At 61.6% G+C, this 20,337-nt stretch overlaps 1 protein-coding gene across 2 annotated transcripts; it reads left to right on the forward strand.

Moving 5' to 3' along the window:
- Positions 1–528: 528 nt before the first annotated feature.
- On the forward strand, positions 529–16,868 carry ZNF444 (zinc finger protein 444). Of its 2 annotated transcripts, none has more exons than XM_047711680.1 (4): positions 529–1,501; positions 5,756–6,100; positions 14,143–14,227; positions 16,117–16,868. In XM_047711680.1, exons 1-4 carry the CDS (start codon positions 1,376–1,378, stop codon positions 16,716–16,718), a joined length of 1,158 nt encoding a protein of 385 aa, XP_047567636.1. In that variant the 5' UTR covers positions 529–1,375; the 3' UTR covers positions 16,719–16,868. The 2 variants fall into 2 exon arrangements, with proteins under 2 accessions (XP_047567636.1, XP_047567637.1); XM_047711681.1 differs by lacking the exon at positions 529–1,501 and adding an exon at positions 5,010–5,033.
- The last annotated feature ends 3,469 nt before the right edge of the window (positions 16,869–20,337 follow it).

A 20,337-nucleotide genomic window follows, 5' to 3' on the forward strand; every position in this document is an offset into this window, starting at 1 on the left:
AAAGGGACGCGTCCTTTTGCCGCGATGCTTCCTGGGAAATGTAGTTCCGGGTGAGGCCGGTGGGGGGCGGGGGGAACGGAAGGCTAGGTGTCTGAGTGTTGGGGGGAAGGGGACGGATGAGTTTGGCGCAAAGCCTGCCGGGGTATGGAGTCCCGGTGAACTTTGTGCGCATGTGCGACGAGTGAGGGGGCTTGGGGGGCTTCGTCTGGGAGAGTGAGGTGAGCGAGGGGGGCAGGGAGGGTTAGGGGGGCGGTTGGATGCGCTTTGGGGAGAGGGGGGCTGGAGACCCGAGGACCGAAGGGTGGAGGAGCGCGGGGCGGGGAGAAGAGGGGGGCCGAGCGAAGCTGGAGGTGGGCGGGGGGGATGGGAGCGGGAACGGGAGGGGGAGGGGCCGGGGGAGGGTCGGGAAGTGGGAGGGGGCTGCGGCCCCGCGGGGTGGGGAACGCCGGCAGGAGTGGAGAAGCGGGGGCGGGGTGCGGCGGAGGGCCCCGGAGGGGGAGGGGGGGTGCGGCGGAGGGCCCCGGAGGGGGAGGGGCGGAGTTCGGGGCGTCGGAGGCTCAGGCCGCCCGCTGCGCTCCTCTCTCCGGGTGTTGGGCGCCCGCGTCGGGGCCGGGTGCGCGGGAGGCGGTTGGCCGGCGGCTGGCCGGGGCTCAGGCTGGGGTCGCCTGCAGGAGCTGCCCCCGGCCGGCCCCCGTCACCCTGCGGGCCCCCTCCTCCGAGGCTGGCGAGGTGCGGGTGCCGGCGCCTGGGGCTCCCTGTGCTCGAGCCCTTGCTGGCGCGGCCGCTGCGCTCCGCATCTGTTTTCCTCGTCCCTCGCCCTCACGCGGCGACGCTCGCACCTGTCGGGTTTTCCGGCCCATTTTACAGCCCGGGCGATGGGGACCCCGTGTGTACAGGCGCTCGTGTACCGTGTGCGAGCACGGACCGCTGGGCGGCTGCAGAGCGGGGCTTGCCCCAGAGGCCCTTGCGCCCCGAGTATGTCCCGTGGGCCCGTGGCTCTCAGCCCCGGGGCTGGGGGCCCGTATTCTGCTTCTCTGGGGAGACACGGCGATATCTGGAAACCTGTGTGGCGGTCACAGCTGGGGTTTGGGGAAACGGCCCCTGGCTTCGGGAATGCTGACAGACCTTTCGCGTGGCATGGGACGGCGGCCACATCACAGAAGCATCCGGCCGCACGTGGGACGGGTGCTGAGGTTTGGAAACCCTGCAGTGGACAGTCAAGTCTTCCCTGAGCGCTTACTGGATCTTGGGCTACTTCTCGGTCACGACCCTGGCAACCCCATGCGGGGAAGGAGCTGTTATCAGTCCTGGTTTCCAGGTGGAGAAATTCAGTCCACAGAGGGCAAGTCCCGGGTCCAGGGCACGCACTGGATAAATGTCCGAGCTGGAAATGGAAGCAGCCAAGGCCGGCAGCCCACCTCTTAACCCCTTAGTTAACCCAGCGCACTGTGTAGAGGTGCTGGGTGCGACCAGCATGGGCTCTGGGGTCCCACAGTTCCAGGTTTGAATCCTGCCTCTGAGTGATCCTGTTGCCTTCTGGTCGTGGTGCCCAACCTGCAGGGCTGTTGGGGTGCTTGGGTGGGGCATTGGGAGGCGGAGCCTGCTCAGCAGCTGTCTCCTGAGGCTTCCAGGGTAGCGCACAGCATTCTGGCCGGACTGCAGTGGAGGGTGAGGATTGGTTCACCTGGTGGAACGACCTTCCTTCCTGCTTCCTGGGTGATGACCCCAGGACCCCGAGAAAGGTCCAGCTGGCCCTGCTCTCCGAGACTCACTGTGGACAGCTGGTGGCTAACCTGTGAGCCCCCTCCCCCCAAGACTGCAGGACCCTTCAGCGTGATACCTGAGCCCTGGCTCTCTCAGGTCAGGTTCCAGTCCAATCCGGGGGGATCTGTCTCATAGCAAGCGGGCTTCTCTGTGTCTTTGGAGACTCAGTTCTGGCCTGGGTCTTCTGAGAAGCCTTCCCTGCCGCCCCAGGCTCACCGGCCCTTGAATGGAGGGATGGGAGGGCGGGAGGTGATGTTGCAGACTGGCTGTGGACCAGGCAGACAGGGCTGTGAGTTTAGGCTCTGTGACTTACTAGCTGAGTGACTTTAGGCAAGATGTCTTCATCTTCTCTATTGGCAAAATGGGGGCAATAATACTAAAATCCCATAGGACTGATCATCCCATAAATTTTCTTTGAGTGCCAGCCAGCACGCTGGGCTCTATGAATGTGGTCTCTTGCTCTCCAGAAGCATCAGTTCTTATGAAGGCAGACAGCACACAAAGAAAATCCTTGTTTTGTTAAACACTAAAGGAAATTAGTAAAGGTGACGGGATAGTAACTGCAGGGTAGGGTGTGTGGATGCTGTGTTAATGGACGGCTTGAGGAGGCTCTCTGAGTAGGGGAAATTGCATGGAGGCATCAAAAAAGAGGAGGAGCCAGCTGAGTAAAGGGGGGGGGAAGAGCAGGTACAAAGGCCCTGGGGTAGGACTAGCGTTGAGTCTGAGAATATAATCCAGGAGCTGGTGTGGCAGGAGTAGAGAGAGCCAGGGGTAGAACAGTGAGAGATAAGAAAGGTAGGCAGATGGGAGACCTTCTGTAGCAAGGAAGCAGCCAGAGGGTTTTGAGTGGGGAAGTGACATAATGTGATTTGTGTTGAGGGAAAAAAAAACCGTTTCTGATTCTTGTGGGGTGATTTGCATCTAGGGTGGCAGGCTCAGGAGCAGGGAGATGATGCGGGAGGGTGTGGTGGCTGGCCCAACAGTGAGATGATGTCCATGGTCAGTGCGTAATACTTAAGAGCCAGGGCTTTGGACTTGGGCTATCCCGGGGACTTTTCAGCCCAGCCACGCAGAGCCTGTGTCCCAGAGCCGAGGATTCCTGTCTCGACCTCCTTTGCTGCAAAATGTGGTTGGCCATAGAAGTTTCTCGTATCATGAGGAAAGTTGTTCAAACGCAGACTTTCTCTTGACTCTCACTAGTCAGAGCCCTTGTCTGCCTCCTGCCTTGGGTCGCGAGAACTGTTCTGTAGTCCTGATCAGGAGAAGCTGCTGCAGCAACGAGGCCCCGAAACACAGTGGCTCAAGCCCAGTAGAAAAACTGGTTTCGTGACAGTGCAGGGTGTTCCGGCGTGGGTCAGTGCCGATACCCACGGGGCCACCCAGGGTCCCTTCTGTGTTGGTCTCCCACCATCAGGAGTTGGCAGACTATTTCTGGAAGAGCCAGACAGTAGGTAGCTTTAGCCATGTGGCAGCTCTGCAGTTCTTCAGTCTGTGCCACACGCCCGCAGCTCTGTCTTCCGAGCTCAGAAGCAGCCAGGGACGGTGCCCGAGCAAGTAGGCATGGCCATGTACCAATAAAACTTTATTTAAAACAAAAGGTGGGGGGCGCCTGGGTGGCTCAGTGGGTTAAAGCCTCTGCCTTCGGCTCAGGTCATGATCCCAGGGTCCTGGGATCGAGCCCCGCATCGGGCTCTCTGCTCAGCGGGGAGCCTGCTTCCCTCTCTCTCTGTCTGCCTCTCTGCCTACTTGTGATCTCTGTCTGTCAAATAAATTAAAAAAAAAAAAATAAAACAAAAGGCGGGTGCTTGGATGGCTCAGTCAGTTAAGGGTCTCCCTTTGGCTTAGGTTGTGACCCCGGGGTCCTGGGATAGAGCCCCACTTTTGGCTCCCTGCTCAGCGGAGCCTGTTTCTTCCTCCCCCTTGCTTCCTACTTTCTCTCTCGCTGCCTCTCTCTCTCGAATAGATCAATAAGAAATCTTCTAAAATTTTTAAAAAAGGAAAGAGGCAACTGGCTGGCCCACTTGGTAGAGCATGCGACTCTTGATCTTGGGATTGTAGGTTCAAGCCCCACAACCAAAAGATAAAATCTTAAAAAAAAAAAAAAAAAAGGAAGATGGGCTGCAGGCCTGATCTGGCCCACAGGTGGCTGTTTGCTGACCCAGTCCTAGTGGTTCTCAAGTGTCATGAACTCGGGACCCCTTTACGTTCTTAAAAGTTACTGGAGATCCCGAGCTACCTTTACTCGTAGCAGTTGTGTCTGTGGGTATGTGTCCTATTAAAGCAGAAGGCCCAAGAAATGTCAAAGTATTTACTGATGCCTATAGGAATAGAAGTAATCGACATTTCATATGTTGACATAAATAACCTTTTTTTTTTTAATGGAAAATAACTGTGTTTTCCAAAACAAAACATTGGAAACATGGCCTTGTTTTTCTGCAAATATCTCCAATTCCTGTCTTGAAAGAAGACGGCTTCTCCGTTCGGCCTGTGTGTGTGCAGCCTGTGGAAGACCCCCGCACAGCCGCAGATGGAACAGTTCTGACCTTGCAGTACCCTGGGGGTCCCTGGACCACAGGAGGACCTCTCTTCTAGCCCGGGGTCTTTCAGCCTTAGTGCTGTCGACATTCGGGGCTGGACCATTCTGTGCCACGGGGCTGCCCTGTGGGCTGTAGGTCCACCAGCTGCCTCCCCACCGCCGGACACCCGCAGCCCCGTTCCCCTGCCCCATCCAGCAGTCAAAAGTCTCCAGACATCCCCAGCTGCTCCGGGTGGAGACGCTGCTGTGTCTGGGTCCCCTCCTTCGGGAACGGGGAAGAGGAAGTGGAGGGCACATGGCTTCCTTGGAGGGTGGGGGGATTGCGCAGAGGAGGAAGGGGAGAGTGGATGTGGGCCAAGTCCCGCAGTCCGCCACTTTTCCCGATCCCCGGACGTGACTGGGGGCCCATCCGTGTGTCCGACGGCGTGGGCGGCTGCGGGAATACCGAGTGGGCACCTCAGCAACAGACGCTGATTTCTCTCGGTTCTGGAGCTGGAGTCCAAGGTCGGGTGCAGGCAGATCCGTGTGCGTGCTGCGAGGGCAGCCTGCCTGTCTCCTCACGTGGCAGAGCACGCCCGGGGATGTCTGTTCCTCTAGCGGCACCGATCCCCTCGGATTCAGGCCCCGGCCTCATGGCTTCTCTTCGTCTCTTTCTCCGTTTTTACTGAGACATCATTGACATCGAGCGTTGCGTTCAGTTACCATCTGGGTACGTTGTGACGCGGTCACCATGGTGAGTGCGGTTCACATCTGTCAACTCACATCGTCACCCTTGTCCTTGCTGTGATGAGAACGTGTAAGCTCGCTCCCAGCAGGTCCGAGCAGACAGCGCCGGCCCGGGAGCCCCGGCTGCCACGCCGTCCGTTAGAGCCCCCGCGTCTTCTAACCAAAGCTTGTGCCGGCTTCAGCCAAACCCACCTCTAACCCAGACACCGGGGTGCCGGGTTAGAGCTCCGTGTGGGTTTGGGGGACGTGAATGAGGAAGCGGCTGGCGGGGGCTTTGGAGCGGGCATGCTGGAGCCCCTGCCGCAGGGGCGGGGTCTGCGTGTCATCGGGCGAGCGGTCACGGTGGCGATGGTGCCGGCGAGAGCTGTGGGCTTTCTGAGCCCGGCCGTGCCGCGCTGTTCCCGGCTCTCCGTGTGTTCACTCCTCACACGAAGCCGAGGGAGGAGACTGAGGGGCAGTGGGGTCTGCGGTCACCCGCAGGGAAGGGCAGAGACAGGGCCGGAGCCCGTGCTGTCCCGGGACAGGGTCCCATCTCCCCTCCTCCAGCACCTTCCTTCTCAGGTGCTCACCCTCGGCCTTGGAGGGGAAACTGAGGCACAGAGAGGCACCACCCCTTACTCCGGGTCCCTCGGCTCCCACCTGGGCGTGCTTGGGGAGCAGCCGGCGGGAGGCGGTGGTTTCCCGCGTCACCGAGTCGGGCTCTGACTGTGCTGACTCCCCTCCCCACAGGCGCTGCTGTCCCCGCAGGACTTGCAGACCCCCATGGAGGTCCCGTCTCCCCAGCCCGTGAAGCAGGAGGGCCAGACGGCCGAGGGCCTGACCCTGGACTCGCCGTGGCACCGCTTTCGCCACTTCCACCTGGGCGACGCGCCGGGTCCCCGCGAGGCGCTGGGGCTGCTGCGCACCTTGTGCCGAGACTGGCTGCGGCCCGAGCTGCACACCAAGGAGCAGATGCTGGAGCTGCTGGTGCTGGAGCAGTTCCTGAGCGCGCTGCCTGCCGACGTCCAGGCCTGGGTGTGCAGCCGGCGGCCCCGGAGCGGGGAGGAGGCCGTGGCCCTGCTGGAGGAACTCTGGGTGAGCGCGGGGCTGGCGGGGGCGGTGGGGGGACCAGCTTCCCCCTCACCTGGCTGGAGACTGGCCTCCCCCTTGCTGCCCGGCAGCGGTGCAGGGCCGCAGGCCTCGGGGCACAAGGGAGAGCGGGAGGCTTTGGGCCGGGTGTGCGCGTGCAGAGGGGTCCCCGAGACTGCCCTCCCTCTGACTCTCACGGCAACTTTGGGGGTCTCTGGGACCGCCCTCCAGTTGCATTCAGGGGAAGGATTCAGAGCCACCCGAAAGCCGTCTCCTCGCTCACATTGGGGTTTGTCACGGCCGAAGGGTGCGGATCGGGTCGGCGGAGGAAGGAGCTGCAGGGCCCCAGCCCTGGCCCGGAGCCTCCGGCCGCCCTCTCACAGGGGCGTGTGGACAGCTTGACGTCCTCCCGGCCACGGTGTGTGACTCGTGCCTGTGGTGTCGCCGGCCGGGGTGGCTCCCTGAGCCTCGGTGCCAGGAGTTTGCTGGCCCCAGCGTGCAGGCCTGACCCCCATCGCCTCTGGCCCCTGTGGAGGCCGGGCAGACCCTGGGCGTCTGGAAGTCTCTGGTACAAACCGTACTGTGGGACTGTCCAGTGTGGCCCAAGGCCCCCAGGCACGCAGACGCTTGTGTCAGCAGGGTGCCCCCAGGCCCTACAGGTCACCACCTGGTGGCTGAGGGCAGACGCCGGCCCTCTCTGTGGGAGGCCAGATGCTTTACTGAGATGGGGTCGCCCGACCGGAGCCGGTGGGCCAGGCTTGCCCCCTGTCCTCCGGCTTTGTGGAGAGGGGCACAGCTAGGCCTGTCCATCTACACGGTTCCTGTGGCTCCTCTGCCACAAGGCCTGAGCGGGGCAGTGTGGACGCGACCAGAGGCCTGCAAAGCCGGAAACCCTTACTCCTGGTCTGTCGCAGGAACAGCCTGCGGACCCCCGGTTTAGAGCCGCGCTGTCTGGGGAGCAGTAGTACGTGAGCCTGTATGTAGTCCTGAACATTCCAGTAGCGTGTAGCGTGGTAGAAAGGGTGGAAAGGAACAGTGGATTTAATTATTGAACGCAGTGGTGTGCGAGGCGGCTGAGCTGAGGGCCCGGGGTGTGTGCAGCACGGGGTCCCAGCTGGGGTCACCGCCCGCTCAGACAGGCAGGGATTTCCCTCGGCCCCCGGGGATCCCAGCAGCCAAGAACAGTCCTCAGAACCACGGAGGCCCGCACGCTGCCGGTGGCCACGCCAAGTGGCCGTCAGAACGACGGCAGGTCACCTGCTGGGAGCGCCCTGTCAGCACGCAGCCGTGGTCTCGTCCATCCCTATCTCCTTTCTGGCCCGGCTCCCTCTGATGCACTCTCTCCTGCTTCCTGGGGCCCGCCTCACCCTTCCGTTGCTCCTCTCGCGGCCGCTTGTCCGGGTCATTGTTCCCCGCCGCTGCACCCGTAACCCATGGCTGCAGAGCATCACTGCGGAGCCTGTGCCGTAGAGACAACCAGATGAGCTCTCCCGGGGTTCTGGCGGCCAGGAGCCTCGGGTCTGGCTGGAACCTGGCTGCATTCCTGCTGGCCGCTCCAGGGAGGGCTCCGTCCCTGGGCCTCGCTCAGCCTCCGCTTCCAAGGCCACGTCCTTACCTGACCTCGATTCTTCTCGTGATGCTGGGGCTGTCCCCACACATCAGCATCCTCTGCTCGGGGAGCAGGGTCCATTGCGTCTGCCACGGACGCAGGTGGGTGCCCGAGGAGTCAGAAACGGTGTGGAAAGGGTGTCAGAGTCTCGCCGAGTCGTGGTTCCCAGGGATGCTCTGGCAGCTGTTTTTTTTTGCTTTTTTTTTTTCCATGGCTTTCTATTCCTGATCATTTCCTCCCCCATGGATCACATCACTCCACATAACAAATTTGGTTCACTGTTTTCTTCTGATTTCTAGTTAACAACATGCTAACACCACAAAGTCATCCCAGTTTTGTAGGGAGTTTAGCCAAGGCCAATACAAAAGAGCTTTAAGAAGCCGCAGGAGAAATATAGGTACTTCTCCTGCCTCAGCAGGTGAGGGTGAAGACGCACTTTACCGGAGTGAAAGGCCATTAAGTAACCAGGGCGCTCATACCCTTCCAGCTATTTTTCGCCTCCTAGAGAGGCAGTACATCCTTCTCCCCCTCTGCTAAGAGAGCAGCCTCGGGCGGGGAGCCAGCCAGAGCGTCGCTGGACGGGGTGATGCTGTTCTGTGGGGTCACGCCACACCGTCCCTGGCCCCTGGATGCTGCTTCCCTGTTGCTGTGGGACGGACAGCTGTTTAAAGCAAAGGCGTGAAGAGCGATGGTCGCCTGGGCATCAGGCCTTTGCCCTCAGACTGTGGCAGAGGGACCTAGAAAGCTGGAGTCTGGGAAATGCCTCCGGGACGAGGGTGTTTATGGGGCCGGGGTCCTCCGTGTGTGGGCAGAGCCTTCCCTGGTGCGGCCCCAGACCCGGCTGCCAGGGCCCCCAGGAGCTCCAAAGAGCCCGGCTCCCGGGCCTCCCTCAGGCGCGGAGCTCGCTGTTACCGGCTGCAGGGGCCGCGGCCTCGGTGGGCTGCTTTCGTTTAAGATTTTATTTAGGAAAGAGGGCGTGCAAGTGAGGGGAGGGGCAGAGGGAGAGGGAGAAGCAGGCTCCCGGCTGAGCAGGGAGCCTGATGGACAGGACAGACGGACGGACAGAGGGGCGGACGAGGAGGGATTCCATCCCAGAAGCCCGGGACCGTGACCTGAGCACACGCTCAGCTGTTGAACCAGCCAGGTGCTTGGCTTCCGTGTACTTTTAACTTTTGGGGGTGGGGGTGGGTCCAGTTCCCTGCGGAGTCAGGACAGGGACCTGTGCCGGCACCACAGGGCCCCGCGGGCCGCCAGAGTGCGGTGCGCCTGCTGGGGAAACCCAAGAGGAGCTCCGTGTGCAGCTGCGGCTTCGCTCCGCACCGTGCCTTCGAGGCTGACGCGTGCCGTCGTGTGTGTCGGGGGGTGGTCCCTTTCTCGCGCCAAGTGGAATCCCGTGGTGGGGACACGCCAGCTCCTCTGTCCCTCCCCCGCACAAGGACCCAGAAGTGGTCTCCAGTGCTGGGTGGTTTTGAATGCAGCTGCCGTAAGGACCGAGCCGTGCGTGTCCGCGTGGGCACGGGTGCTCTTTGTCCGAGTGGTGGCCGAGCGTGAGGGCTGGGTTTCGTGGAGGGTGTGTTTGGTTCTAGAAGAAGCCTCCCAGCTGCTTCCTGAGGTGGTGGTGGCACTTGGCATGGCCACCGGCCGCGTGCGGGCCTCCATGGTTCTGAGGACTGTTCTTGGCTGCTGGGATCCCCGGGGGCCGAGGGAAATCCCTGCCCGGCCAAGCCGGCCTCGTGGAAATCCTTCAGTGGCGCATGTGGCAGTGACTAGAGTGTGGGTCCTTGAGCAGGGGCCGTGTCTGTCCCGTTCACGGCTGTATCCCTGGTGCCTTCAGTTCTGTACGTGGTGGGTGCTCGGAAGGGGCTTGCCGGGGAGCGGCGGGTGACTCCCCAGGCCACCTCCGTTGGGTGCAGGTGGGCAGTGCGCAGTGCCGGTCGCATCTGCAGAGCGAGAGCCTGGTCCAAGCCGCAGGTGAGGGGAGACGGCCGGGGCGGGACTGAACTGGCCGCGCCCAGTCCCCCGCGTCCGGTCGCCAGCACACAATAGCCAGGGGTCCGCCCCGGCCAGCCCAGGAAACCCAAAGGAAAGTGGGCGGGCGGGAGGTGGGAGAGCCCGGGCTTCGGTCAGTCACAACAGGAAACGCCTGCTGGCCTGGGCCTCCGGGGTCAGGGCTCAGGGAGTCCTGGGGCTGCGGAGGAAGAGAGCAGGGACAGCCAGCAGGGGAGAGGCTGGCGGGGCCCGCGTGCAGGAGGGCAGGCCAGCTGCGGCCCTGAGAGTTGAAATCGGGCCATAGGGCTTGCTGAGCCCGTGCATCTTGGGCCAGAGGGTGAAGCTTTGGGAGAAAGACCCCCCCCCATGGCCTGCGGGACCCTGTGGCCAGGCCTCCTGCCTTCGCTCCCCGCACCCCCGACCTGGTGGACCTGCAGGGTGGGAAGTGCAGATTTGAACCCAAGTGTCCTTGCTGCCCCAGGCGAGCAGTGCTGGCCACTGGGCAGCTCCGTGTGCAGCGCTCAGGGGTTCCCCGAGGACCCCTTGCCCTGATACCGCCTGCAGGTTAGAGGCTCCCCGGGGCCAGCCTGGGTTCAGTAATTCCTGAGAAGGACTCAGGACTTGACAAGAGCTGGGGTGCTCTCAGTTCCGACTCGTTTCAGTGAAAAGACGAGAAACCCTCAGGGCTGGCTCCAGGAGAGCTGCTGTCCCGGGGGTGCCGTGGGGACAGCACTGTGCTGACGAGGGAGGCTCCCAAGCTTGGTGTCCAGGCTTTCTACTGGGGGTCAACTGTACAGCCTCAAGGCCGACGCTAGTCTCCAGCCCTCTGGAGGCTAAGAGGCCCCCAAGAAACCCGCTGTTAGCCCAGCCTGCCTGTCTCCACCCAGCCCTGAGGGGTCAGTACCGCACAATGTTACCCTGTCTCCCGGGTGATGGCACGCGTCCCAGAGAAGTCAGCAACTGGCCGGAGGTCACGGGGCTAGTTAGGGGACAGTGGGAGGAGTGGAACCCACAGGCCCTGGCTCTAGATCTGCTTCTAAGCCTGCTGTACCCAGAGACGGAGCCCCCAGTGCCTGGTCCAGGGCCCGAGCCTCATCCCCACGGCCCTTCTGCCTGGATGTCTTGCTCTGTGCACAGTCTAGCATCCCATGCCTGGGACCCCCAACCAGAGAGCCCCAGGCCATCCAGAGGACGTGTGCCCTAGAATCACCAGGAGAGCCTGCTGGCGGTGCGGCTGCCTGGATGGTGCCCGAGGGTGGGCCGACGCAGCTGCAACAGTGGCGGGCGGGGGCGGGCACCTGGCCTGTGTCCCGCTCCCGGGCAGCTGTGCCGTGCCAGTCCAGGTCAGGACCTGGGGTGAGACCGAGCGCCACTTCAGCCCCTCCGCCCTGACCCCAGGGTGGGAGGTAACATGCTCAGGGTCCCACACGCAGGTCTGTGGCTGGAGGCACCTAGGGACCTAGTCAGCCTCAGGCCGGACCCGACTCTACACCTCGGTACCCGCTTAACGTGACCCCGTTCTTCAGGAACCGTTTCTTCATCAGAGCAGAGGCAGACGGTTTGACCCTCACCCTTTGCGCCACCCGTCGCTCACTTGCTGGGTGCCTACTGAGAAGAGGCACCGGGAGTCGCAGCCCAGCCCTCTTCCATGGTGGCGGGAATGTGCCACGCGACAGGTCTGGCAGTGCCTGTGAAGGTTAAGCACCGGCCGCCCTGTGAGCCCACAGTCCCCACCTGGCGTAGGAGCCCACGAACATCTGTCCCTGATGTGAGTGGTGTGGCGGCCGGGCGGCAGGCTCTGTAATGGGCAAGCCGTGGAAGTGCCCCAGGCGCCCGCTGGGGTGGAGACGTGGCACGGTCCAGCCTCGTGAGCGGACGCTGCTCAGCCACACACGCCCGCTGGAGTGACCGTCCGAGACGCGACGCGGAAGGGGGAGGGAGCCTGTGAGAAGGGGCTGTAGACGGCAAGATTCCGTTAATGCAGCTTACAGAACAGGCAGACCCACAGACGCAAGCCTGCGGGTTCCCCAGGGCTGGGGCAGGGAACCTGAGCGACTGCTACTAGGTCTGCGGTTTAGTTTGCGGGAGATGAACGTATCCTAGAACCCGGGGTGGTCATACGCTGTGAATGCGCTAAGGCCACGGGATTGTATTCTCAGTGGGTGAATCTGCAGGTGAGTCACGCCTCGCGGCGGTTATTAAAAGGACTGGCACCAGGATACACAGAAGGCAGGCGGGCCAGGCCCTCCCTCCCGGAGCCCGGCTCTGTGGGAGCCGATGGGCAGCAGAGGCATAAAGTGCCGGTGGTGGTTCAGGTGGCTGTCGGGGCGCCTCCTGAGCATTTCAGGACCAGCTGGTACCAGCTCCAGACAAACTTTTCAAAACTTGAAGAAGGTGTACCTCCCGGCTCCCCCTGCGGGCCGGACCAGAGGCCGCGAGAAAGAGAACTGTTGGCTGGCGTCCTCAATCCCAAATAACGGCACCGCATGAAAGACACCCCCCCCCCCCCCCCCGCCAAGAACAAGGGTGCCTGTGTGCTTTGTGGTTCTACGTATGAAGTTTCTAGAACGTGAAAACAGCTCTGCAGCGACGGGAAGTGTGCATTGGGGTTCGCTGATCCACTCTGTGGAGAGGCGCAAGGAAACTTCCAGGGGCTGATGCGCTTGCCGTCTCGGCACTGGTGGCAGTTGTGGGAGCGTCTGCATGTTGGAACTCACAGGATCCTGTGCTTTAAATATACGCGTTCTTTTAATCTTCTGTTTTTTTTTTTTTTTTTTTTTTTTTAAAGTTTTTATTTATTTATTTATTTGACAGAGAGAGATCACAAGTAGATAGAGAGGCAGACAGAGAGAGAGAGAGAGGGAAGCAGGCTCCCTGCTGAGCAGAGAGCCCGATGCGGGACTCGATCCCAGGACCCTGAGATCATGACCTGAGCCGAAGGCAGCGGCTTAACCCACTGAGCCACCCAGGCGCCCAATCTTCTGTTTTTTAAAGATTTTATTTATTTGATAGAAACACAGTGAGAGAGGGAACACAAGCAGAGGGAATGGGAGAGGGAGAAGCAGGCTTCCCACCAAGCAGGCAGCCCAGTGTGGGACTCAATCCCAAGACCCTGGGATCATGACCTGAGCCAAAGGCAGACTCCTAATGACTGAGCCATCCAGGCGTCCCTAAACATATGCATTTGTAATGCGCATCCGTATAACCTCCATGTTGAATAGTGTGGTGTGACAGGTAGCAGGTTAGGGACCGTTCTTAAGTCACAGAGGCTAATAAACGTTTGTGTGGTAACAGCAGTGGGGGCTCAGTCAAGTCTTGAAGGACATGTTGGAGGTAGACAGGGAGAGGGAGTCCTCTGGGAGAGGGAGAAGAATATGCCAAAGAATGGAGGTGTGAGAGAACCTGGCACGCTTGGGGCATCATTAGTTTTCTACTGTGGACTTCCGGGAAGGGACCTGGCCAGGGGTGGGGCTGGAGGAGGGGGTGGCAGGGCACGCTGGCCTGTGGGCCACAGCAGAAGCAAGTAGCAGGTCGGCACCTTGTGGCACCATAACAGCCTGAGCCGCACGAGTGGTCAGGAATCCGCTTACAGCCTGCTGGAGCAAAGAGGTGACCACGCAAAGTATTCATCCTGCCGCCACCAGACAACGTGGGCGTTCACAAGGTCCCAGACGATGCACGTTTGGGAAAAGCTCCGGAAGCCCCCTGCAGAGTCGTCTTGCTAGCTGATAGAATTTTAGGCATCACTGACTTCCACCCTAAGTGTTGCATTTGAAAGAAGTAAATATGAGAAGGAGGTTGGGTGTGTGGAACTCAGGAGTCAGCTCTCCTTTGTTGGCACCAAGATTCTGATCTGTTCTTTGGGGACAGGGGCTTAAGAACAATGACAATAGCATAAAGACACCTAGAATAGTTTGAAACATTTTCAGTAGCCTTTGGTGTTCCTTGCTGGCACTGTCTGCTCAGAAGTGATCTACCATTTGATCAGGGGAAAGTTCCATTCCTGAGCTTTATTTTTTCCCTGAGTTAGAGATCGCTTATGTGTTTTTTTGTGTGTATAAGTCAAGGAGTTTGCACTTTATCCAGAGGGCGGGAATTGTGAAGCTCGGGTAGGATTTAAAGCTGGTGTATCAGTTGTCCTTTGCTACGTAACAAATCACCCCAAACTTAGAGGCTTGCCACAACAAGTGCTTGTTGTCTCACAGTTTCTGTGGGTCAGGAATTTGGGGCAGATCTGACTCCGGGACTCATGAAGGGGTTAGCTGGGGGCTGGAGGATCTGCTCCCCAGACGGGTCCCTCACCTGGTAACCAGCAAGAGGCCTGGTGGCCAGCTTCCCCCAGAGCACATGGTAGGGCTTGATGACTGAACATAGTGGGGTTTGAAGGGGAGAAAAATTAGAGCCTGTCGCTGTGGTTTCTCATTTCTGAGTGTGGTATCCCTCATTTCAGGGACCAGCAGTCAGGGCACCTCAGGATGTGACAGAAGGCTCTGGGGTGAGCGCTGGAAAGGATGATGTTGGGATGATGCCCTTAGGTGAGTAGCTCACCCCTCCCCCACCCTGAGGGGGTCCCCCTCCAGCTCATCATTCATTTTCTCAGTGAACATTCCTGGTGTCCCTGCCACGTGCCAGGCCCTGAGCTGGGCACCCAGGCTGGAGATGGGTCAGACATGCCCTCACAGAGGGCACGGCGCGGTCTGACGGGATATCGGGTGCCTAACCATGCGTCCCAGCTGTGGGTGTGTGCCGGACGCCCTTCTGCCAGCTCTCTTGCTGCCTGTGTTGCCACATGGGACGGTCCCCCAGTACATCAGCAATTTTTTCCTCAAGAAAAGTCCACGGTTTGGGTTTTTATGACAGGCCTGATTTTCAAACGTTTTTCACATTTTTAAGCACACTGCGGTGCACCAAGCCGACACCACCTCTGGCTGGCCTGCAGGGTGCACTGCGCCCTCTGGGAGCCCGTGCCCGGCAGACTGGAAACCCAAGTCCAAGCAGCTCAAGCAGCGTGCCTGAGGCCACACAGCAAGTCAGGGCCAGAGCCGGGTTGGGGACGGTGGCTTCTGCTGCTGACAGGAGGTGTCTCTGCACCCAGGAGAGGCGGCCAGGATGCCAGGGTGTGGGAGCTGGTGGCTGGCGTGGAGGAAGTGTGTGGGTGGGAGCAGGAGCTTCACGCTTTGCTGTTGTACTGGGGTCGTTTTTGTAAACTGGATCGTGAGCTGGAGCTTATCCCCCCCAGAACTCCATAGAACAGTTTAAAAACCTGGAGAAAGGAAATGTGAGGTTCATCTGTCCCCCAACTTACCCGCCCATCCGTTTCCCCAGATCCCCACTCAGACGCCACGCATCACACATCGTGTGGCCAGCCTGCCTACTCGTTCACGCCTCTGTCTCCCCACTGTCCCCTCTCCTCCATCCACCCCCACCCCCCCACCTGCTGTCCCTCCCTCCCTCTCTCCATTGTCCATCTGTTACTTTATTTTTTACGGTTTTTTTTTTTTTTAATTTGACAGAGATCACAAGTAGGCAGAGAAGCAGGCAGAGAGAGAGAGGAGGAAGCAGGCTCCCTGCTGAGCCGAGAGCCTGATGCGGGGCTTGATCCCAGGACCCTGGGATCATGACCTGAGCTGAAGGCAGAGGCTTTAACCCACTGAGCCACCCAGGCGGACCTCCATCTGTTATTTTAAACCAGGAACTTTTTAGAAAAAAAATTTTTTTTAATATTTTATTTATTTATTTGACAGAGATAGGGAAAGAGGGAAGCAGGAGAGGGAGAAGCAGACTCCCCACTGAGCAGGGAGCTGGATGCAGGGCTCCATCCCATGACCCTGGATCATGACCTGAGCTGAAGGCAGACACCTAGTGACTGAGCCACCCAGGCGCCCCAGGAATCTTTTTTTTAAAGGTTTTAGTGAAAGACAGAGCATGGGGGGTCAGGGGGAGAAGCAGACTCCCGGCTGAGCAGGGACCCCGCCCCCAAGGAGGGGCTCAGTCCTAGGATCTGAGGTCATGACCCAAGGGGAAGGCAGATGCTTAAAGGACTGAGCCACCCTGGCGCCCCACCGTCCATCCATCTGTCCCCCCACCCCTGTCCGCCAGTCAGTCCATCCGTCTGCCCGCCCTCCCCCCCCAGCCCCTGCACCATCCACCCACTGACGCTCCTGGACACGCGGCTCATCTGCATCCCCATTAGTTCTCCTCCCGGTCAGCGGTGCCCGCGCGCCGCCTCCGTTTGTTAGGCACTGACTGCACTGTGCAGGGTCCCGGCGACCCATCAGCCCTTCTCCTGCCCCCATGGTTTCCTGGCATTAAGCTTTGCTCGGGCAGGGCCCTTCCTGACTGACACAGGCCCGACCCCCCCACACCCCCCCGGCCCCCTGTGCCCTGCACCACCCCGCCCTCACTCTGTGCCTTTGCCCGGCAGGAGATGCGGCCCCCCGGGTGGAGGTGCTGGCGACGGGGGACGCCCAGGCCACGCGTCCCTACAAGCAGGAGCCGGGCAGCCCTCCACCCGCTCCCGCGGCGCCGCCTGCGCCCGGCCTATCCCCCTTCCTGGCGGCGGCGGCGGCGGCGGCCCCGGGCACCACCTCCTGCCCCGAGTGCGGCAAGGCCGCCCTGAAGCCCGCGCACCTGCTGCGCCACCGGCAGAGCCACTCGGCCGAGAAGCCGCACGCCTGCCCCGAGTGCGGCAAGGCCTTCCGGCGCAAGGAGCACTTGCGGCGCCACCGCGGCACGCACCCCGGCGGCCCCGGGCCTGCCCTGCGCCCGCTGCCCGCGCGCGAGAAGCCGCACGCCTGCTGCGAGTGCGGCAAGACCTTCTACTGGCGCGAGCACCTGGTGCGCCACCGCAAGACGCACTCGGGGGCGCGGCCGTTCGCCTGCTGGCAGTGCGGCAAGGGCTTCGGGCGCCGCGAGCACGTGCTGCGCCACCAGCGCATCCACGGCCGCGCGGCGGGCGGCGCGGGCGCGGGCGCGGCGGCGGGGCCCGGCGGCGGGGGCCCCTTCCCGGCCTGGCCGCTGGGGTAACAGCCGCCGCGCCCGCCGCCCGGCCCCTCCCGGCCCGCAGCCCCCTGCTCCTGCGCCGGCTCCAGTCGGAACCTTTGTTTCTTCGGCTCCTTCTGTCCCGGGCCACACGGCCCTATCCGGTTGTCACCGCCTGCCAGGCCGTCCCACTCCGTGCAGGTGCACCCGCGAGCCCGCCGCCCCCGTCCTCTCCACCTGCCGTGCGGGGCCCAGCGAGGCCGGCCGGAGCCCAGGAGAGGAGCGCGGGGCAGGGGCGGAGCGCGGGCCCCGGATCCAGAGGAGGCTGGAGGAAGGAGACGTCTTGTCCCTAGGAGACCCCTCCCCACCGGAAGGGTGGTTCTGAGAGGATGGACTGGGCTCTGCTCGTGGACTCCTTGGGCTCGCCCCTCTGTGCAGACGGGAGGGCGCATGATGGACAGTGATGCCCACTCCGGGGAAGCACCGCGGAGGCCACAGTTCACCAGCATCTGGAGAGTAATAAAGTTACTGATGAGAGGTGCCCACGCAGTCCCGGGTTCTGTGTAGGCGGGCCTCACCTCCCACGCCGTGTCCTGGCGGGACCTTGGGCAGCAGTTCCTCTCCTTGAGCCTGGAGAGGAGCCTCAGAGGTGGGTTTCATCCAGCCCCCTGGGGGGCCAGGAGCAGGTGTCTTCACTGCTGTCCTTAGAGCCAGAACGATGCTCAGTGGAGGGACTGGCTTGGCAACAGACCCACTTGGTTCTAATCTCGGCCTGTGGCTTCTTGGCTGCTGGAGCTTTCATACCTGCTCTGGGTGTCGGTGTCCACATCTGTAAACAGCACTGGTTCCTACATCCATTGCCAGAGTCTTCTTTGGGGGAGGCACCCATTCATGGGGGACCGCCAAATACCAGATCAGTAAGTCTTGGGAAACCCATTTTGTCAAGAGAGGGATCCAGTATTCAATGAGGATGGGGCCTGAGGCTGGGGGCCACTGGCCCGGGACCCTGCAGAGGGGACGTCCCGGGAGCGGCTTACTGCGGAGCGCAGACCTGGCCTGCTTCTTCAGCTCCTGCAGCCCCCACCTGCCTTGTGCTCTGTTCAGCACATTCCTGGGGGTCACGCCCTGCTGTTCCGTCTTCAGGAAGGTGCTGCTGCACCTGACGCGTAAGACCCCGGCCACAGTCCAGGCCCTGGCCGCAAGGGGGTCTGGGAGGGCACGAGCTGGACCGTCAGGCGTCTGCAGCTGGAGGCTGGCTCCCCCTTCCAGAAGCCGTGAGGCAGGACAGTGCCCAGACCCTGAGGGAGGCTGGGATGGCGTGTGTCTGCCAGGGTGCCCTGGAGCAGCCCCAAGGTCGCAACACCCGCCCTGTGTGACAGGTGGGAAGGGTGGGTTGGAGGTGCCGTGGGGCAGGGAACGCAGACTCCCGGCTTGCCCTGCGTGAGCTCCCACACGCGCCCTGGTCACAACGCCGTGTCCCCGCGCCCACGACCGACAGAAGAAACTGGCTTGAGAAGCCGCATCTGCTGCTGCAGGACCTCGGGGGGCGGGGGGGTTGTCTGAGGATGGGGCTCCGTGACAACAGGACAAGGCGCTCCTGGCTGTGGGCCAGGCCCTCGGTCAGGCGCGGAAATCCTCCGTCTGGTTTATTGCCATAGTGCAGCAAGCCTTTCCCCAGCACCCAGATGGGGGAAACGGAGGCACGGGAAGGGTGAGTGACTGCGACCCCGCCAGCCCGGCGCTGGCCCGTCATGCAGGGATCACGGGGACTCCGGCTCCCGCCTCGCTCGGGGCTCCCCGCCTCTGCCACCTGCGCAAGCCCAGCTTTGGCTGGGGAGGTTCCGCCCCTTCCGACAAGCTCCCCGGAGCCTGATTTCCCCGAGGAAGCCCCTTGGCGCACCCCTCCTCCGTCAGTGTGGACTGCTGCTGAGGGCGTCCCTCGGTCGGGATGCAGAGTCGTCGTGTGCCACGCTCGTGGCTCGGGTGGCGGAGCCCAGATGCAGCTGGGGAGATGCGGGCACCGTCACTCAGGTGCTCGTCCCCCCAGTGCCCGCCAGGGGGCACGTCCTGCCGGCCAGCGTTTGCTCCCATGAAGGGCCGAGTCCCCCTCGGAGACGGCAGAAGGACCTCCCCAGGCCAGTAGGAAGCTTGGTGCCAGCTGGTGGGGGTGCGGAATGCTGCTGACAGGACCCCCCAGTGGCCCCCCGCCCGCCCCCAGACTCACGGGGGCCACAGGTGTCTGTCTCCGTGTTGCTTGGGTGTCAGCAGGTGGGGGCGACCTAAATGTCCATCCACGGGGCGGGGGGGGGGTGCACCGACATTGCCCGGGAGACGCCCCGAACTCAGAAATAATAACATCCAACGGAGCCTCCTTAGAAATCACGCAGGGGGGCGCCTGGGTGGCTCAGTGGGTTAAGCCGCTGCCTTCGGCTCAGGTCATGATCCCAGGTCCTGGGTTCGAGCCCCACATCGGGCTTTCTGCTCGGCAGGGAGCCTGCTTCCTCCTCTCTCTCTGCCTGCCTCTCTGCTTACTTGTGATTTCTCTCTGTCAAATAAATAAATAAAAAATCTTAAAAAAAAAAAAAAAAAAAAAAAAAAAAAAAAAAAAAAAAAAAAAAAAAGAAATCACGCAGGGCATTAAAGTCGTGTCCGAGGGTCGTCTTGTGATGAAGCTGCGTCTGGGCCACGACTGTCTGGACGTCGCCGGTTAGCTCTCTCGCCAAGGTCGAGGTTAACGTGCCCAAAGCTGGATCGCGTGACCAGTTTTGGTCTCTCTGATGGACGGGACAGCCCCAGGTGTTAGGGTTCACTGTCCTGCGGGTCATTAGCCAAAGTGGGCGCAGCGGCCACGCTCTCCCACGCTCTCCCGCCGGCCGCCGGTCCTGGTTCTCGCACTCCTCTTCCCAGCGAGGTCCGGCCTTCTGCGGGCGGCCACGGGTGAGCTAAACAAAACAGCTCTGCACAGACCAGCAGTGATGGGGAGGCAGGGAGGGAATGGCGGCCGCGGACTCCGCACGTGAGGAGAAGCGAGCAGGAAAAAGCCGCGCCACTGTGATGAGGCCGCTAACCTCAGAGTCCCCTGTGACAGGCCCCCTCCGCAGTCTTGTCTCCATCCACCAGCACCGCTGACCAGGAGGTCTGAGTTGTGCTTCTGGAGGCTGGGCCTCGACTTCTCTGCTTCCTTCTTCAGCAACAAGGAGTGAGACCGTGGCCTGTTGCGGTCCCTGTGGGAACTTGCTTGTGGCCAGAGGCTCTGGGTGGCCACGTGCGGGTTTCCCTCCTGCTTCATTGATCTCTTGGGGTCCTGGCACAGCAGCTCTGTGGGGAACCCAGCAGGGGTGAGTCGGTTTCTCCCAGGGCTCCCCCCGGCTGCTGCCTCCTCGCCCCTCCCATGTCCCCAGTTAAAGGGAGTCAGCCATCAGGGGCGAACCCCAAGTCTGTACTTGCTTGTGAGGAGGGGAACCACAGGAGTGCCAGGTCACACCCCAAGGCTGCTCCCTCATCTTCGTCACCCCCTGCTTCAAACCCTCACGGCTCCTGGGGACAGCAGGAATGGCAGTGAGCTCTCCGTAAGCAAAACCAATGCAGGACGAGGGGCCCGTTCCCAGACGAGCCGGGTCCTTACCGCACGGCAGTGCCAGGGTTCCGAGAGTGAGCCCGCAGA

The sequence above is a fragment of the Lutra lutra genome, chromosome 17, assembly GCF_902655055.1.
Source record: "Lutra lutra chromosome 17, mLutLut1.2, whole genome shotgun sequence".
NCBI lineage: Eukaryota > Metazoa > Chordata > Mammalia > Carnivora > Mustelidae > Lutra > Lutra lutra.

What these genes read in the sequence shown, in the direction of transcription:
- ZNF444 (XM_047711680.1), top strand. Translation starts at nt 1,376, where the DNA reads ATGTCCGAGCTGGAAATGGAAGCAGCCAAGGCCGGCAGCCCACCTCTT. An exon ending in CCCTGCTGGAGGAACTCTGG is followed by an intron (nt 6,101 to 14,142) that starts GTGAGCGCGGGG and finishes CCCTCATTTCAG; the next exon opens with GGACCAGCAGTCAGGGCACC. An exon ending in TGTTGGGATGATGCCCTTAG is followed by an intron (nt 14,228 to 16,116) that starts GTGAGTAGCTCA and finishes TTTGCCCGGCAG; the next exon opens with GAGATGCGGCCCCCCGGGTG.